Below are 21,230 nucleotides of genomic sequence, written 5' to 3' on the forward strand. Positions count from 1 at the left end.
GGAAAAATTCTTAAGAAAAGCAGTGTAGCAACAGTATTTAATAATCCACCACGAAATATTGGTTTTTACAGGACTGATCTAGTTGTAACAGAGGTAACAGAGGGACAACAATAATAGTGTCCATAGAGGTCTAAACACAAAATGAACTTTCAAGGAAATAATAAATTTTGTATAACTGAATGTCATATAACAAATGTACCAAAATTTATAAAATTTTCTATAACATATAACCTGATTATGACTGTGTAGCTGAAATAGGCCTATAGTTCAAATAAAAAAATAATGTCTATAGCACCATAATGGGTCATACAAAATTTATTATGTCTTTGAAAGACATTTATTATGCAGCAGGCCCAGATGATTACAAAATGAACTGTTCTATGAAATTTTGGGAACACTGTTGAATGTCAGTAACTTCCTGTCACAGCTTTCCATAGCAGTAAGTTCTCCTGAAATTTCACAGGATGTTCTACATGCTGGGAAAATTTTAAGTATCAGAAAATGAAAACTTATTTAGACCAATTCAATGAGTCTGCCACAGTCACTTAAATATGAAAACTGAATAAATTACTAGTAACTTTAACCCTAAATTGTTCAGAGAATTCAGAAACATGTAAAAACACTACCACAATATCAACTGGAATGAAGAAAGGAAATAATAATGCTCTATAAAATATGGATAACAGTACTAAAAGCAGGTACATGCAGCAGTCCAGCAGTCTACTATTGGGACATAATTAAAGCAAATAAAAAAGCAAACCATGATGTTGCAAGTAACAATTGTAGCACTAAGTGCGTGCCTGGAAAGTTGAATTTGGAATATGCTGGAAAATGTGGAAGCAAAACATAAGGAAGCAGTATGTTATTCTGGTCTGTGCAAAATACAAATAATATTTCTTTTCTTTTGAAAAAAAAACTTTACTGACATGCAAAATGTAAATAAGCATTTCTCCACAAAATTTCAGGCATGAACTCAACCCCAACATGTATTCAGTTCACTTTTAATAAAATCACTGTCTTACAGAAGTTACCAGAAAAATTGTTATAGCATGTCACATAAATTCTGATTCTCTAAGGTTACATTTTTATTCATGTTACACCATTTCTTAAATATCTTCCCAAATACAGAACACATAATATAGTATTATTGTATTACCCAAAACTTACTTGTGCAATGTCTTTCTTTGTGCAACAAAAATTAATATATGTAAGATTAACAAAATCAGAACCATAACAAATGGTAACAGTCTTTTCTTCTAAAGTGTCTTGCGATCCCATTGTAACAATCTGCTTCAGCTTAGAGTCTTTAGGAATTTTAGCATATTTTCCAGTTCTTGCATCTCTAATAGAAGTAATGTCCAGCATGTCCATTTCCTGTTTAAAAATAAAGAGTGTCAGTATTTTCTGCAACAGCTAGCATTTGAAACAAAGAAAGAAGTTATTAAGCTTCCACACAGCCATCAAATATAACAGAAACAAGGTTAAGTAAGACACTAAAAATAATTCATATCACAAAATGGCATAACACACACAATTAGAGACAGAGAGAGAGAGAGAGAGAGAGAGAGAGAGAGAGAGAGAGAAGGGGGGAGGAGGAAACAAAGGGAGGGGGTGTCAGGGTGAGTGGGGGGGAGAGGAAGGGGAGTTGGAGTATCTCTGTGTACCAGTCCCTCCAAAGAGGGCTGCTGCTTCTGCCCTGTGAGCTGTTCTGGCAACTGCCTGGTCTCAGTCACCTCATACACTTTTCTGGTCTTCACTGTTAACTCTGACAAGAGCTCCTTACAACGAATCACTAGTGGGAACACTTTTTAAAGTAGTTACTCCTCCATCACTAACCCCTTTACTGTGACTTGTGACTGGCAGAGCCCAGCCTCCTCAGAGAAGAACCACCACAGCAAACAAACAATAGAAAGTTGTATTTCTTCTTGGATTGGTAAATTAACAGACCATAAACATCTTTCCTGATTTGTCTGAGTACTATGAATCTGCAGATTGACTGTACGACAAGGATATTCTTGCCCATAATAATAATGAACATCATGCCAATTTTGCCCTTATGTTCTATTTTAGGAGGTCTTTGTCTAGCTTGAGTGTGGAATGAGTGAGTGTGAAAATGTTGGCACTAAAAATTTCTTTCTGAAGGTCTCTGCCTAATGTGAGTGTGGAGAGTGTTGTCTCTGCTGAGCCAGAGAGTGTACGAACTGTGCGAGTGCCTTCTCGATAGACATCAGGGGCAGACATCAGGGGCAGGTGCCAGCTGGCGGTGACTGTGGAGCTGGAAGTTGTATTGTAACGTGGCTAGTAAAGTGAAGATTTGAACACTAACCCCTCATATTGCATGTTTATGACTTGTGAAGGTTGCCACAAGCTGCATTAACGTCTGTGCCCACTCCATGTAGAATGCAGGGCAGTTATAATGACAGCTGCCTTGCAAGAACCCTCAAAGTGGTCCATGGCCCTGTTTGAATGTAGGAGCAAGGAATGTGAACTGTCGAACTAACACATAAGCAGCAGTCGTGGGAAGGATGTCCAGCTACCAAACTTGACAACAGAAATGGGAAGTGACAGTGGGCAGGTTAAGTTTCATAGTTTGCTGAATGATTGTTCTAGGTTAATGTGGTGTGTAATATGTTAATAAACTGCTCAGCTTGGAAAACAATGCTGTAATGTGTGCTACCTCATTTCAACTGCTAAAGAATTGTTCAGTTTGAAAGAAAAAAAATTATTTTAAGACTGTCATTTTGCTGAGCAAGCTAGTGGCTGATTAACTGTCAACTTCATTACTGCCATTTCTTAAATGTTGAAGAATATTTTCATTTTGGTATTCAGTTTTAAAAGTTTAAAGGCTGTCTGAGCTGACAGAGTTTTGTCTGTTGGCAAGGAACTGTTTAATTCTTAAACTAGCAGCATATTTTCATTTCGTCATTCAGCTTTAATATGAGTAAAGATTGTCTTATTGGAATGTGTTGATATTGGAAAGGAAATGTTTCAATCACAAAAGGCTAAGGTTGGCTGTTTTGTGGAATTAACAAATGGAAGATATTAGTTCACTAAACAGATGAGAATTTTTTAATGTTATTTCTTAAAACTAAAAGAAAATTTTACTTTTGTTATTCTAGTTTTAAAAGGGTTTAAAGGTTGCCATATTTTGTTTATGCTTATCAAGTTAAATTTATTTGTCAAAATAAATTTGTCAAATGTTAGGTGTATGTCATTTATTTAAATCAAAATGAATGTTGCTTTGTCTGTCCATTATGCATTCCTATACCATTCAGCCGATTGTGATGAAACTTTGGTGAGTTGTTGTGCAATTGCCTGTGAAGTTTTCTACATTAGCACATCCATTTTACATTAGGCAATGCACCAGTTGTTCCAACAAATGTGTGTATTTCATGTAGTTTAGCAGCAGTTCATATGTTTTTGATATGTGAGTGTGCATGCATCACATAAATGAATTGATTCAAATGCATACAGCAACATTTCATTTTGAGTGTAACATAACATGTGGTTTGATTGTGAAATTGTATTTGCTCGTCAACATTAGATTGTAGATATTATTTTATTCCCAAGTGAATTTGTAATAGTCATCAAAAATCATCATTTCCACTGTCAAATCAATTATACTACCTAAATTATAAGCGACAGTCTGATCTACACAAAATAAAATATCTTCAGAAACAGATGAACAATGGGAAGCAAGACGTAAAACAGCTAGAGTATGCAATGCTCAAGCCTGTTTGTTTGAGACAGATGAGCAACAGTAAGAAAGACTGGAATCCTCCTGTGTACACAATGCTTGAGGCTGTTCATCTGAAAGAGTCAAGCAGTGGGAAGCAAGGTTGGATGATCATGTATCACACCGCAGACATACTTCTGTAAAATCACAGCAACCACAGATGAATTTATTTGCAAAGTTTTCCCAAATATCACACAGAATTACAAAACTCATCAGCAGCCAAATTTACAAGCTATATTAGAGGCCAAAATGATTTATATCAATGCCAACTCTTTTATAATTTAGAAAAAAATACCAGGTGAAGCTGACAGTATAAGGAATCAAGACAAGTTGTCAATTATACAAATGAATTCTTGAATTCACTAGATTTGCAGGTTTGCTGCCACATGTTAATCAATGCTTTTCACATTCACAACTGTACGTATCCTGCTCAACTGTCAGAAAACATTCTGATTTATTCATGTATGCACCAGACAGAGAAACAAAAAAGTACTGTGTATTCAAAGCACTTCAATAAACCAAATTTAAACACAAATACTTCATTTCTTCAAATGGCACTGCAATGTGTGTCAGGCACTTGCCACTTTAAAATGCAACTGTGGTGGTCCTGACATGATCCTGCAGAAGTCATTAATGATTTGCACCTGCCAGTAGCAAATTATTTTTATGTGAAATGGCAGAGTTGCCTAGCAAGCTTCCTTGCTTTGTATGTAATTTATATTTGATACTATTCTGGCAAGTTCAATAGTGGTACACTCAGTATAAAGTACTTATCTTCTCAAATCCTTATTGTAACTGACCTAGCTGACATTTCCTATAATTGTGTACAAAGAAATTATACATAGGATTCCAGAGCATCTTGAAAATCTACTCGTAACTAACAAAAACACATTGGTTTACCAAAACTGTTTTATTGTTCACAAATGATGTCTTGAAAGTTGCTGAATATTAGGAAGTTGCCAACTGGCATATTCTGTGATATGTCCAACACTCACCACTATAGGGCCATGGACTCAGTAAGTATTTTTAATCTTTATCCACTGCTGAATAGATCACTAAATAATTATTTATTAAACAGTTATTAATTATTATTTAGCAACTTATTCAGCAGTGGATAAAGATCCAAGTTTACATAATGATTACATGCCTCTTACTTGACTTCATACTGTAGCTTTGTTAAAAAAAAATATACTTTGAAGACAAGCCAGAAGAGTTCTATAGATCTCAAACAGCAATTACCACAATACAAGGGCCTCTGAGTGCAGTTTAATATGCAATAGGTTCCTCAGAGATCTGTTTTTGGACCCATTTTTTACATACACTAATATTAATTACTTGGCTTTTTGAGTAAAATAAATAAATAAATAAAAATTGCAGTTTTCTCTAACAATACAAGCATTTTTGTACAGAATTTAGAACCTGATGTCAATGACATACTAACAGAAGTCAAGGTGTGGTTCAGTATTAACTTACTCTCCATAAGAGCAAATAAAACTAGTTTCACTTAGTTCCTCAGACACAAAGTGAACACAGAGGATATTGATATAACTGCAAACAAACAATTAATAACCCAAGTGTACTCCTCCAAACTTTTATGTGTACATGTTGATAAACTGATCATGTATGTCACATTCTCCAGACACTAAAAAGATGAACTTCAGCACCATTTGGTTGGAGAATTGCATCCTGTCCTGGAGATATCACTACCACAAAAACAGTGTTCTTGGGCTTCTTCTATTCTATAATGTGTTATGATATAATCTTCTCAACCAGAGCATCTATTTCAAAGAAAAGCGTTGTACTGCAGAATGTGGTCTACATCCAAAATTGTCCACGCCTTTTCGATCACAACACAGAACAACTTTGAAATACATATACTGCCTAAGGTGTTCATTTGTAAATAACTCATCTCACTGTGACAGAAATATTTCTGTTTGTATTTGCATACTGGTCCTGTAAATTGTGATTTAGTATACAGTTCATACATATGAGACACCAGTACAACAAGCCAGGTTTGATATCGAAAATACAATTTATACATATCATGATATGATAATTCAGTACATGTTGCATATTGGTAAATAAAATGATTGAAAAAAGAGTAAGGTTAAGAATATTTCATCAATGATACTATTTTTTATGGTATTAAAAAAACTCAGAAACAGAATAGCAGCAGTGGTCAGGCAAATACTCTGGAGAATGGTCCATGAATACAGTGTAACTCAAAGAATAAATTTTGTAAGCCCATATAATGCTTAACATCTTTTAAGATGTCTTTTGGGAACATTTTTATGTATGAACCACAGCTTTAGGCTCGCACACTTTTCTTAAAAAAAATTGCCTCTTTTTTGGAAATGAATTCAGATTTTCATACTTAAATCACAAGAATAGTCTACTTTTTAGTTAAGCATGTTTTAAGACAGTTTACAAAAGATACATTCTCTAGCTTTAATAGTTTTTAACCAAAGTGTACCAGGACATGAAATAATTTGACTTTCGGCAAATTCAAGTTAAAGTTAAAACTTGCTTTTTCTATTAAAAATGCATGGCACTAATGCATCCCAGGTCTGTATTCTACTTGTTTCCTGTGGTGTTTTTCCTCCCTTCTGTTTTTCACATTTCTTTTTCTTATTCTTACTTCTTTGGTGGCTTCTAACACTGATTTTTCTGTTTTGAAGCATCTCCTTCGGTCAATGGCTATTAGAGTTCTATGTATATTTAGTCTACCAGGCATTCCCATCAGTTCCAAAACATTAAGCCTTGACACTGCACCATCACTGAAACACAGAACCGCATCTAGTACCCCTATTTTCAAAGTATTTAGTCTTACTAGAATAGTTTTTGGTATCCGTTCCCATATACAATTGTTGAAATATTCGTTTGGATTTTGAGTCCTACCACGTAAACATTTCGCTAATAATCTTGTGTCGCTAAGATCTCTATATGTAGATTTTATAACTTTCATTATGGCAAATGGCAAAGAATGTTTATGGTTGTAGGTCTCACTTTGAGTAACAGCCCTCTGGTAGCCACACCATGAATCACTGCCAGGTGGGCAGAGTGCATGACATGGGTTGTCATCTGTGGAGGATTTATGAAAGAAGGTACCCCAAACTGCCTTTTTTATTCCCTCAAGGGCTTGTCCATAATAATACTGCAGCCTTTCTATTTCTTTGTCTGTAAGCCAACCACGTCCACTAATGCACTTACCATCAGCTAATTTCTTTCCCTTCAAATTCATCTACAAGTTCCTCAATCTTGTACCTAACCTTTTATAGACATGTCCAACGCATTCCATTTTTTCAATTTTTGTGTCAGCATAAGAAGGTTTTTATTCAGAAACTTTTTGGTACCATTTTGAGTCTCCGTCTCCTGCGTAAGATGTATTCATCACACCATATTTCTCCACTGACCTGTGAAAAATCTTCACAACACCTCCACTATAACCACTAAAATTAATCAAACATTTATGATTTTCATTTCCACTAGTACAGCCATGGCAGTACTTGGTAATACATTCCAAATCAATGACTTTACCACTGTCCAAGGAGGTACCTGTCATTACACCATTTAGGGAACTATGGCCTCTTCTCTGCCAGGATGCATCCACAGCTGCAGACATACATGTATGCTGTCATTCATGTCTACACTTTTCTGAACAGCGTTTTTCATACTATCATTTGCTACTTCTTCTAAAGTCTGTAGAACAACTTTATTGTACCTGTCAAACCTTATACAGGGAGGTAAGTCCATGAGAGCACAGAAAGTTTGTGCACTTCTGTACCCATTGCCTATACACCTCATAGCATAAGCAAGCTTAATATTTGTGTTATATACTCTCTGTTTAGTTATGCCATGAGTATAACCACATTGGTTTAAATCACAAAAATTACAAACAATTCTTAATTTTGATGCACAACTTCTTATAGCATGTATCTCCTCAACTACCCTCACACCACTATTGCCACATTCCTTACACTGCAATGCTTTATTTATACGTTCAGATAGAGCAGAGAGTTCAACAATAACACAATCTGAATCAATAGTTGGCATCTCTATGTTATCATCATTAATACTATCAAGCGCATTGTCCAAATATTTAAGTTTTAGCTTCGAAGCACTTGGAGTGTTGTATAATGTTGAATTTCAGTATTAGCAGAGTTAATCCCTTTGGTGAGCCAATTTCTATAAAATTTACATTGTTCAGCACTGAACTTCTTAATTCTTCCCATTGCTTTCAAGTGGAATAAGAAAATCATGCACACAATTACTTCACCGTGAACAAAATATTCGCACCAAAACAACAGCAAACAATGACTAAATAAAAGATTAGCAACTGCAAAGCTTTCACAAGTTAGCCAACTTAAGGGACTAAAAGGTAATAAAAAGGAAGCAAATGAGAGCGAAACTTTATTTTTAACACAACTGACTCGGTGCCATGTAGACATCGTGGTGTATTCAGCCACTTTTAAATTCCTCTAATTTTGGTACTTTCTGTGGTCCATTTTCCTGGAAGTAAACTTTTTCTTGATCAGAGCACTACAGTGAATTTCTTAAGACAAAAACTAAAAACTCATTTTTTACAGTTATTCTTTAGAAGTCCTGTTAAACTTACGTAAATTTGATACCTGTTTCAAATAGGATGGCGTCAGTATAATATAGACCCCTCTACAAACGTTCATACTCAGTGTATTGACATGTAGGTTATGCTTCTGCCTAGTACCATAAAGGTGAAAATCATTGTTGTGTGTGTACTTTTGCCATAACATTAAGCAAAAGGTTTATCTACACTGCAAGCCAAAGAATCTGTTGCTAGCACAATTGAAACTAGTATGCTAGCACTAAATTGCAATTCCCTACTTATTAACACTGAATGCATAAGATATAACAACTCTCTTTTACAATATAATGTAAGGGAGTCATTGCTTGATGAGCCTTCCTACTCTTCTAATGGATTCTTTAGCAAAAGTAAATAAAATCTGCACGTTCTCTTTGTGGAACATAGTGATAAACAAGATAAGTTGCTTTGGTATCACAGTGACCAAAATTTTTACTATAAACACCTTTGCCTGTTATAATACAGTGTTTGTTAAGTAGTTATTTATATTTTTCTATTGTAATATTCTAATTATGATTATACTATTTGTAATATTTGTACTGACTATTCCCACATCTGAACAACACACACAAAGGATCCATGGAATGTGTATACTACACATAAAATGAAATAAATTCTACTCTACTGCAGGTGCAGGGACAGGAACAGGTGAGACATGATCCACTCCTTGTGTTATTCTTGGAGAAAGAGCCACACCCATGATTTAACTGCCTGCTGCCTCAGGTCACAGCCACTTAAACTGATTAACCCCAACAGCCATTAAATTTCACAGGGGAAAAGTCAGAGTAAGTGAGATTAAACAGCGAACCAAAAATAATGACTGTAATCAAAAGTAATGCTAATCCATCAGCGTCGCATGTAGTGAAAGAACTGTTCAACAGGAAATGTCAAAGTAAAATCAACAATTTCAGTGTTATGTACCTTCTGCAATGATGGTTTTGCAAAAAATACATAATGATGTACATAATTCCTGAAACATAGCTGATAATAAATTACAATACAAATAATTTGCAAATCAAATGTGGGATAAAATAAAAAATAACCAAAGTACAACAAAACACAATGCAAATATCAGTAAAAAACTGCAAGTCTGTGAAGTAACTCCTTATTGCTTTTCCAACATTGAAAACAATGAGATTTTTCACCAAGTCAGAGTGGCTCAATATTCTGTACTTTCCCTAAATTCAAGAAATGGCATCATGGCAGTGAACATACAAATGTAGGTTATGCTCTTTAGTATCAAAGCAACAACCTTGGTGCCTGTTTCACAGCTTTACCAACATTCAGATATAAACACATTCTAGTTCTGTGTACAGAAAAACTATTTTCTGACTTACTGACTTCCTCCCAGTGCCTGGTCTTACTAACACACTGCTCCATGTTTCCAATTTATCATCATCTGTATATCACCATCATGATCATGGTTTCACTACACATTATTCTACTTCTTGTTACTTACGCCTCCCACCTCTAGCCAGTTTCCTACACAACTATTTTTTAATTTATTCTATTATTTAAAATGTCAGTCCAATATTGTCTAGCATAAGCAAACAGGTTCCTTGATCACTGTCTCCAAATATCACTTCAGTTCTTAATTGCCTCTGATGCATCAGCTCATAAGCTTTCTCTTTTATCATTTCACATCTGAATCATTTACCTATGTATCATTTTGGGTTCTACACTAGGGAATAAAAACTGTGTTTTTAGCTGAAATGAATACAGAGATGTCAACATCACTACTGTAGAAACTTTATCACCGTGCTAGCCAGCACAAACTAAGTACAAATTTAGACCGTATAATTCCACAAACAAAAACAAACTTTGAAACACTTGCTAAAAATAATAGAATGAAGATTTCAAACACACAATGAATCAATGAAAGCAGTGAATCAAACAACATATGAAGATGTCAGCAGGAATATAAAACAATGAGGCTGCAATCAAGTTCAAATGATAATCCAACAACTGTGTGTTTTACTATATATGAGGAGGGGGAGATGTGGAAATGGGGGGTAGGGGGGGGGGGGGGGGGGCGGCAGCAGCAGCAGCAGCAGCAGCAGCAGCACATTCTAATAGGTATTTGTGTCCATTGTCTTTAGTATGAATATACAATCCTCTAAGATTTGTGGACTAGAGACTAGATCATCATACATCTAATTGCAAATATTTATGTCCAAGGCCCATGTTGCTCACTTTACCCTGAGATACTTTGTTCTTCCTACTATTGACAATCTGCAAGTGCTGCACACAGTAAGCAATATCATCTTTGAGAATAGTTTTATTTCCTCATTCCAGAACAAAGTGTTTAAAATCATGATCCAAGCTAACACTGTATAACAAGAGAGAGAGAGAGAGAGAGAGAGAGAACATCAAAGACGTTTATTCACATGTGCAACTGCATATGCATTTTTCAGTCATATTAAGTATATAGTGGTGTTTAGGCAGTTTCTTTTCAAATCACAGAACATAAAAACAATATTGCTTGGAATAAACAACAACTTTTGCAAGAAGACTATTGATCACCAAAGTGTACATGTCCAATTAATACATACAGCAAGTGCCATTCTCTGTAATACTGGGATTTTGATACAATGCTCTCCAGCATCTTGGACTTGCCCTGGATAGGGTTATGCAATGGTGTCCACAACACCGCAGAGTTTGGCTTGTTAGTCCCTTCACAGAACATTTTGCATTGAATAGAAATTTGTCTATGGACTTTAGACCTACATAAGAAAGCAATTAGTCACACTACAGTCAATGGCTGCCTATACCACCTTGCTGAAAAGGGCAACTTCAGATATGGGCAACTGATTTGGCTCATGTTTGGCAGGTTTCTTGTGTACAATCTAAGAAGCATCTCTGAGACAGACCATTCCCAATTTGTTACAAGGAAACATGGACAGTTCACAAATGATGCCTTGTTTACATGAAGACATGGGGCAGATACATGAATCCAGGTATGTTATCCTTGTTGATTCTTCATAATTGGGTAGTTTTGAATTTTGAACAGTGAGAGTTTCCAGCGGTATATATATGACAGTTGGAATGTTCTTCATCATTGGTCTGTTATGAACCTGGAGCATACTTCCAATGACGTTTTGTTGTATATCTGCAGAACTAAATATGTTTTGTGAAACTATACAGAAGGGGGCAGGTGTACCTGCAAAGTGCATGTAGGAATTGAATACAGGTCCCAAATCACCCAGAACATGCCCTGGCTGCTTGGCCAGCACAGCTTTCCTTGGAGGGTGTTAACCTTATGCATACGCAGTTGACAGTCCCAAAAGTTTCTTTTCTCAATTTCTCGGAAAATGTGTGTTTGTTGACAACATGTGTGATGATGAGAAAAGCTCAATTTTCAATTATCTAACAGTCCTGTCACTTTTTAGTCAATTGTGTGATGAACTTTATGAGTAGTTTTCTCAAAAATGGGAGTGTGGGGAGAGGGGTGTTTGGGGGGGGGGGGGGGGGGGGGGAACCACACGAGCCATATTGGTTGAGCATGTCTGAGGCCTTACCCTTGTACGCAAATTTAGTAGACAGTTCTACCACAACTGTTCAGTAAGTCAGTAAGTATCAGGAGGGGACTTGCAAAGACTATATAAATGGGAGATGGGGTTACTGTAACTGCTGCATCACATATCTCCAGAAAGAACTGACCATTTTATACTTCTTTCTTCCCTTTCTACATGTCATAATCTGTAGTGAATGTCATTATTACACTCTGATTACACTTGATTACACTTACTTGTTATTTGAAGTTTGTTGCATGGCATTACGGCACTGTTACACTGGGTGTCACTGGAGTCTCTGTTAAAGTGCATTATAGTGTTACAACTTGGGTTCATATTTTTTTTTTTTTTTTTTTTTTTTTTTTTTTTTGTGGGAAATCATAAAAACTACATCTGTTTCAATGCATCTGGCCTATCCATCTGTAAGGTGAGTATTAGCAAGCAAATTTAATCTCACAATATACTTATGGCAACAGTATTAGTCTCTTGACCAAAAAAGATTTCAGTCCACTCTCACAAATTCACTCCTGTAACATACCAATCATCTGTGTTCACAAATATACTCTTCAAACTTCCATGAAATGCTTGGCTGATGGTACTTACTATTGTTTCAAGATGTGTGGGCTTCTTCCCATTCACATACAGACTGAGGGAAGAGTATCTCTGTGCACATTGTAATTAGTCTAATCATGCCTTCACATTTCCTATTGGAGTGATTCATAAGGGATGAAGTATATTCCTAGATTCTTCATTTAATATTGGTTCTTGAAACTTTGTAAGTAGATTTCTCACAATATGTGGCCATATCTCCATGCATCTGCCAATTTTGGTTTTTCAGTATTTACATGGCACTCTTGTCTGGGTCAAACAAACCTGTGGCCATTTGGGATGCCCTTTTTTATTTCAGTATGCACACTTAGATATACTTAGTTTTCATCCCACACATTAGAACAATATTCTAGGATGGGTTGCACAAGTATTTTTTAAGCGATCTACTTTGTATGAGGTGCATTCAAGTTCTAAGGCCTCCGATTTTTTTTCTCCGGACTGGAAAGAGATAGAAACATGCGCATTGTTTTAAAATGAGGCCGCGTTCATTGTTAATACATCCCAGAGATGGCAGCACCGTACGGCAGATGGAATTTTACTGCCAGCGGCGAGAATGAGAATTGTTTTAAATACTTAAAATGGCGACGTTTTCCTTACTTGAACAGCGTGCAATCATTCGTTTTCTGAATTTGCGTGGTGTGAAACCAATTGAAATTCATCGACAGTTGAAGGAGACATGTGGTGATGGAGTTATGGATGTGTCGAAAGTGCGTTCGTGGGTGCGGCAGTTTAATGAAGGCAGAACATCGTGTGACAACAAACCGAAACAACCTCGGGCTCGCACAAGCCGGTCTGACGACATGATCGAGAAAGTGGAGAGAATTGTTTTGGGGGATCGTCGAATGACTCTTGAACAGATTGCCTCCAGAGTTGGCATTTCTGTGGGTTCTGTGCACACAATCCTGCATGACGACCTGAAAATGCGAAAAAAGTCATTCAGGTGGGTGCCACGAATGCTGACGGACGACCACATGGCTGCCCGTGTGGCATGTTGCCAAGCAATGTTGACGCACAACGACAGCATGAATGGGACTTTCTTTTCATCGGTTGTGACAATGGATGAGACGTGGATGCCATTTTTCAATCCAGAAACAAAGCGCCAGTCAGCTCAATGGAACCACACAGATTCACCGCCACCAAAAAAATTTCGGGTAACCGCCAGTGCTGAAAAAATGATGGTGTCCATGTTCTGGGACAGCAAGGGCATAATCCTTACCCATTGCGTTCCAAAGGGCACTATGGTAACAGGTGCATCCTACAAAAATGTTTTGAAGAACAAATTCCTTCCTGCACTGCAACAAAAACGTCCGGGAAGGGCTGCGCATGTGCTGTTTCACCAAGACAACGCACCCGCACATCGAGCTAACGTTACGCAACAGTTTCTTCGTGGTAACATCTTTGAAGTGATTCCTCATGCTCCCTACTCACCTGACTTGGCTCCTAGTGACTTTTGGCTTTTTCCAACAATGAAAGACACTCTCCGTGGCCGCACATTCACCAGCCGTGCTGCTATTGCCTCAGCAATTTTCCAGTGGTAAAAACAGACTCCTAAAGAAGCCTTCGCCGCTGCCATGGAATCATGGCGTCAGCATTGTGAAAAATGTGTACATCTGCAGGGCGATTACATCGAGAAGTAACGCCAGTTTCATCGATTTCGGGTGAGTAGTTAATTAGAAAAAAAATTGGAAGCCTTAGAACTTGAATGCACCTCGTAGATTGATGTGTTTTCCTACTATCCTAGCAATGAACTACCTGCAGCTGAGCCTATGTGATCACTGAATTTCATATCCCCATAAACTGTTCCGCACAGGTATTTGTATGAGTAGACTGACATGAGTTGTGGCTTGCTGCTATATTAGTCACTGGATACTACTTTTCTTTGTTTTGTGAAGTGTACAATTTTATTCTTTTCTGCCAATCACCATAACTTCAAAAGATTTAACTGAACATCTGGCAGCCCATTTTTAAATTCTACCGCATTACAGATAAGTGGTTCACAGGCAAAAGTCAGAGGTTAATATTAATATTGTCAACCACATTATTAATATACAAAATTAACAGCAAGGGTTCCAATATATTTCCCTGAGGCATACCTGAACTTACTACTTCTGTCAATGACTCTACATCCAAGAAAATGTACCATTTCCTCCCTACCAAGAAATTCTTGAACCAGTTACAAATTTTGTTTGAGACCCTACATGACAGCACTTCTGTAATTAACACTGGTGTGATACTGAGTCAAATGCTTTTCAGAAATCAAGAAAAGCTGCATCTACATGACTGACCAACCACAGCTTTCACGACATAATGTGAGGGGGGGGGGGGGGGGGGGGGAAAAGAAGACTTACATTTCACAAGATCAATGCTGTTGGAAAGCAAGCTGATTGGCATGACTGAGGTCATCTTGCTTGTATAATTAATTATATTTGAGATCTGAATATGTGCTAGGCTTCTACAACAGATGGATATTAGAGAGATTGGATGGTCATTTTGTGGGTCACTTCTGCTATTCTTCTTGTAGACAGGTGAGACCTTTGATTTCTTCCAAACACTAGGCTGTTTTTTGTTCAAGGGATCTACATTATATTATGGTTGAAATGGGAGCTATCTCATCTGCAAATTATGTATAGAATCTGACAAGTATTTCATTGTGTGTTGAAACCTTGTTTAATTTTACTGATATGATATATCCCTGCACTGGTCTGAAATTAAACTGGGGCAGTAATTCTTTACATTCCTTTGTAAAAGCAACTTTGAAAACAGAGTTCAATATTACTGTTTTTGCTACACGACTTTCAATGTCGGTTCCTGTGACTTCCATGAGTGTCTGGACACTAACTTTTGTGCCAATGACTGCCTTTACACATGACCAAATTGTATTTGGGGGTAGTGGTATATCTTATGAGAAGATTCTGCTACTCTAATCATAAAGAGCTTCCTAGCTGCACTTTTTACAGCTAACCACTTTTAAGTAGGCTCTCTATATACACTGACGAGACGAAACACCTGCTTATTAGTGTGCTGAGCCACTTTTGGAATACAATACAGCAGTGATTCTGTGTGGCACAGTTCCCACATGTCCTTGGTAGGTTTCCAGAAGTATGTGACACCAGATGTCTACTCACAGGTCATGCAATTCCCATAAATTATGGGCTGGTGGCATGTGGTTGTGGAGCTGGGACCAGATAATTTCTTGGATGTATTCCACCAGCCAAGACATCATCTCAAGTTCACTACCATTCTCCTCAAATCAATGTAGTATGACTGTGGCCTTGTGACACAGATAATTAGCCTGCTGGAAGATACCATTGCCATCAAGGAGGACATCAAGGATGAAGGGATGCAGATGGTCTGCAGTAATATTCACATAGTCTACAACTGCCATGGTGTATGTGATTCATTTCTCAGGTCCTGTAGGAGATCAGGTGAATGTCCCCATTGACTTGAGTTTGTTGTGCAGAACATGCTTGAAGCAGCCATTCACCTAGGTAACAGTGTACTCGGACACAACCATCAATCCGGTGTAACAAGATACCTGGTTCATCTGACCAGACAACATATTTCCTTTCATCCACAGGCTAATCTTCATGAAACCATACTCACTGCAATCATAATTGACAATGTTGCTGGGTCATCAGAGGAACAAGCACGGGTCATTCGCTGTGCAGTCCCATGTTTAACGATGCACTGAACAATGTGCTTTGAAAAACTTGTGCCTGCGCCAGCATTGTACTATGTCATCAAATACGCCAGAGATCACTGCCTATCTTACTGAGCAGGCAAGTCTTTAACTTCCAAGTACTGTGATGAGGCATGGACAGCCAACATCTTGTCTGCTCATGGTTACATCATCCTTCAACCACTTTCACAGGTGCAGTAGCACATGAAGATCTGAACAGCTTCCATGTTTTCAACATGTTTACTCCCAGGTGCTGTGTTAAAGCAATTTGACCTTTGTCAAAGTTTCTTATGTCAGTGGATTTCCTCATTTGCATGGCCCCTATCAGCATTAGAACGATTGCCAATTTATTTCTGCTCTGCTCACATAATTTTCTTACTCTGTCACATACACACAATGCCATTAGGTGCAATTCAATCCTGTAGTGGGCAGTAGTCATAATGTTTTTGCTCATCAGTGTATGTAGAGCCTTATGTTTTGTTTTACAACTATTATGCAATAGTTGCTGTTTCTTTAGAACTTTCTTTATAGAGACTATCCTTTGAAAGGCCCCACCTGTCATGAACAGTTCTACTACGAACATAGCTATCCAGTGCTTAGTAAACAATTCTTTTAAACCTGTGTCATAGTTGCTCTACATGCTCCTGCCCAGAGGTAAGTGTTACGATTTCCTCCTTGAGATATGAAACTACTACTTCTTTATCTAGCTTTAAGTAAAAGCTCTATTCATTTTTAGGAATGTTTTGAACTCCAAGACTTTGCATCTGCAGTTGATCAGTGGGATTTTAAGCACCCCATTTTCAGGTAACATTTCTTTGGGTCTTAAATTAATACTTGGAGTCTCCTGCAGCTGTCATTACCTGACTGGGATATTTTAGTAGCACCAGAGTTCACAGCAAAATTCACCATCATTTAAAAAAATAATAAAAAACATCACTTTAGACTTAAACATAAGTGCACTTGTTACTGTTCCTACGTTATAAGCATCAATTTAAAAGGGCAGGATTGTCTATAAGTTTCCGAAGTATTATGAAGTAGTTTCTAAATTAATTTTAAATATTAATCAAGGGTAACACACAAGAAGGAACTGCTTTTGACAACTCATCATTTCATAAAAGACACAGTTACCTTGTTCTGATCCACCCAATAAAGGTAAAAACCCTCTGCATCAACCCGCAAAGTGACTGGTGTGCCACTTCCAGAATCCTGAAAGCAAACAAAAAATATTTATATAGGTACGAAAATAGTATTTTGTCACATGCAGAACAAATCATCTTATGCACAAGGACCTATAAGTGAGTACAGAATAAGTGGGCTACATATGACATTTGATATCTGCAACAAACCTAAAATGTTACTTACAAAGCATCAATTTGGTTAATTATATGGGGTAACTTAGCCAAATTTTTACTTACCCATCCTTCCAAACCATGAAGAATAAATGTAGTGAATACAGATTTATGGAGGGGACAGGTGAATATGGCTTAATTTCTACTTTTTTTCTTCCCTACACTGACAATGTTAGTATACTATACTGAGGATTTTGGTTGTTTGGGGGAAGAGACCAAACAGCGAGGTCATCGGTCTAATACTAAGGAGCCATATGAAAGCACACCTAATATGGCCTATTTCAACCAACCTGCACGCTGAACTGCCCAATCAACAATTGTAGCAACTATGTGAGTTGCTAATAAAGCTGAAAACTACATTGAATGTACAACTATGAAACAAGGTGTGTTTAAACAGAATGACAACAACACTAACCCAATACTATGTTTCCTACAATCCCACATATATTTAAAAATAGTGAAACAATGTAAAAATGCAGCAAAGTAAGCACTCACCATTTTTTCTAAACTTTTAAGTTGCTAATATACATGTAATTAGGGACAAAATTTTCAGATTGTTTGGGGTGAAGACTTATCATTCAAACACTACGATAAGAATGCAAAGGAGATATGGACAAGTCTAAAACCTAGACCTTCTCTTACATTAAATATGACAACGGAAAATCCAGGATGGAATGTAACAATATTATGAGAAGGAAAGTTGCTACTCCCACATAGCAGAGATGCTGAGTCGGAGATAGTCACAACAAAAAGACTCTCACAATTAAAGCTTTCAGCAATTAAGGCTTTCATCAACACCACACGTATGTGCACCGCGCGCGCGCACGCACGCAAACGCAGCTCATATACACAACTGCCGTCTCAGGCAACTGAAACCACAAATAAAGAGACAGCCACCTGTGGAACAACAAGTCATAGACAAGCTATTATGTAAACACTGTTCAGCCTTCTGCATCGGCATGACTACCAACAAATTATCAATTAGGGTGAATGGGCATAGGCAGAGGGTATATACTGGCAACTCACAATATCAGGTTGCAGAGCATGCTCTACAACACAACATTTGTGACCTCTGTGCCTGTTTCACCACAAGCACCACCTGGATTCTTCCTCTCGAGATACCAGTTTCTCAGAACTCTGCAGGTGGGAACTAACACTATAACATGTCCTCGGTTCTTGTCACCCACCTGGCCTTAATTTATGGTAACTTCTTCCGTTTCAGCTTTTCTTTACTGTAACTAGTCTTTGCTTCACTCCGCTTTAGTTTTCTACATCTTTCATTGTCTTTCTCATCTATTTTTCACTGTCCCCTCCCACCTCTGTTGCATACAATTCACTTAGCTTCTCACTCTTATTAACTCATACACAATGTTTTAGTAGTAATCTCTGTCTTGCATATTACCCTGACTTCCACCTTTAAGCTCTCAGGTTTTCAAATCTCGCCCAATCCAGTCCCCAACAATCAATCTTTCCTTCTCATCTCATATGGTAAGTCTCACCTGACCCGTGGTTCTGGGTGTCTTTCCCAAAATCTACTACTTTTCCGAAACCTCTCAAGTCCTTTTCCTTCACCCTTCTTCCTTCCACTTCAACCCTTCTGCCTGAAGAAAGAGCCACTGGCTCCGAAAGCTTGCCAATCACAACTGTCTTTTATGTGTGTGTTCTGCTTCCACTTGGTGAGTAGATTTTTAATCTATCCAATTAAATAATTTTGTCAATAATTGATCCCTTTCCTTCCAGTTGGAGTAAGTGTGCGTCTTGTATGTTTTGGACCACTGTCTCCTGGGCACATTGAATGAAAGGTCTGTAGGGCACTTTGTGCATTACAGCAGATGCATAAGTTATTCCACCAATTGCATCTTATTTGTTCCAGTGCCTTTACGAGTGCATGGAACTATGCACCAAGAATTATAAATTTATCTGGATATCTAAACCTACAATCACTGTCAGGGTAAAACTGCTCGAGTTTGGTGCTCCTCTAAAAACTCATGAAAGGCTTCTTTAAAAATAAAATCTGGTGTGCAAGATGTCTCATACTTTGTAAATTCAAAAAAAGCCTTTGCCTCATTATTAACAACAAAAGATACTTGTGCCAACACTGTGTTACAACATTTTGGTCCACCACACTTGAGTTCCGCAAACTGCTCCTTTGTTCTAATCAAAAACGTTCTTAGTGCTCTTCTGTAGTTTACAATATATATGCTTTGCTGTTGGTTGGCCAAGAAGATTCTGTTGACAGTTGCCCAAGAAGATTAAAGGGCAGAGACTAGGAATTAACTAGCCATTATAGGCATATTGCACCATGAGGAACTTATTCCTTGGTCCCTCAAGTATTTGCCACTACAGCCTTTAAGACAGTCAAAGTTTTGAGAGCTCTTCCTCTGACATGCTTCAGATATGGCACCTAGGTGAGCTTCTGATCAAAATGTAGCCCAGGAACTTTACTGAATCCTTAAAATTAAGAGCAATTTTCACCCAACGGAAGATACTAAAAATGTGATGTACACAGTTAAAATTTGTATATACATTTACCATGGTAAAGACTGAAACCTGTGAGCAGTTGTCCAGGAGTCGTCTCAAGACAGGAAGGCAAGGCAGAGAACAAAGAAAAACCACAGACAGACAGCACTGGACAAGGCTCCTGACTGGGGACACTATGCTTTTGATGGCTATTGCAAAACCACCCTGAGAGGATCACATTATAATAATAAGACAATCCCAGAAGGCTCATTCATATAGTTGTCAGATAACAGCCACTGAATATAGGAAAACTATGCAAAATGACTACCTACTGAGGCGATACCACCACAAATGAAAATCCTCCATAGATGACAGTTACCAAGAAGTTTGAAAACCTCATTGTCATCAACAACGGTCAACCTGTTTGAGTGTTAGTTGACTCAGGGACTTCTTTTTTCTCTAATGTTGAATTCTTATCACTGTCAGTAGAAGAAGACAAGATTTTTTGATATGAAAGCAATAGCACTGGAGGTAGCAAGTGTGAAATACATTAAGTTGACAAGAACAGGAACTGCAAGAATAACTATCAATGACAGAACACAGTCCTTCGAATATGTTGCTTCAATAGAATGTAATCATGTTATTCTTGGATGGTTTCTTGCATAAATCACAAGCAGTAATAGACTGTGTAAAATCAGAGGTCCCAGATTTATGAAGCTATTTCCAACAGGCACACATATCAAACACTGCTCTGGATGATTGTTTACCACTGAAAATGTTATCCTGCTGTCATCGATGAGACAAGTTCCAGTTATCAATCTAGATGCTCAGTTAAACTTTGAAGCTTTTGGTAAATACAAAAAAGCTGCTCAGGCTCATAAAAGATAGGGATACCCAAATTCAGTCCCGGCAAGGGCAGCTTAGTGCCACTGAGGAAGAATCGTGTTCTGCTACAACTACAGACAATGCACGACAAGACACTATTACTGAAATGCCAATAGAAGCAGACCTGACCGAGGAACAATATCTGCCATTGTTATCCATTCTGCATCAATTTTCAGATGTTTCGAATTCTGAAGAAGTGAAAAGACACACGATGTGGCCCATGGTACAACACTGTATCAAGATTGGGGATCAGCCACCAATTATCCAGTGTTCATATCAGATGTGGCAAGCTGAATGACAAGCAACCCAGGAGGAAGAAGTGAAGATGTTGCAAGATCATGGCGGGGAGGGGGGGGGGGGGGGGGGGAGTTATACCAACAAC

The 21,230-nt window shown here is 37.7% G+C and overlaps 1 protein-coding gene across 1 annotated transcript in view; it reads right to left on the reverse strand.

The window, feature by feature from the left end:
- The window catches only part of LOC126091919 (1-phosphatidylinositol 4,5-bisphosphate phosphodiesterase classes I and II), a 433,185-nt gene that overhangs the window by 321,894 nt on the left and 90,061 nt on the right, over nucleotides 1–21,230 (reverse strand). The window contains exons 2-3 of the mRNA XM_049907237.1: nucleotides 17,283–17,360; nucleotides 1,168–1,374 (exon numbers count right to left, since the gene is read on the reverse strand). Of these exons, the coding sequence (XP_049763194.1) occupies nucleotides 1,168–1,374; nucleotides 17,283–17,360 (285 nt within the window). The remainder of the gene's footprint in view (nucleotides 1–1,167; nucleotides 1,375–17,282; nucleotides 17,361–21,230) is intronic.

Source organism: Schistocerca cancellata, chromosome 7 (assembly GCF_023864275.1).
Source record: "Schistocerca cancellata isolate TAMUIC-IGC-003103 chromosome 7, iqSchCanc2.1, whole genome shotgun sequence".
Classification (NCBI taxonomy): domain Eukaryota; kingdom Metazoa; phylum Arthropoda; class Insecta; order Orthoptera; family Acrididae; genus Schistocerca; species Schistocerca cancellata.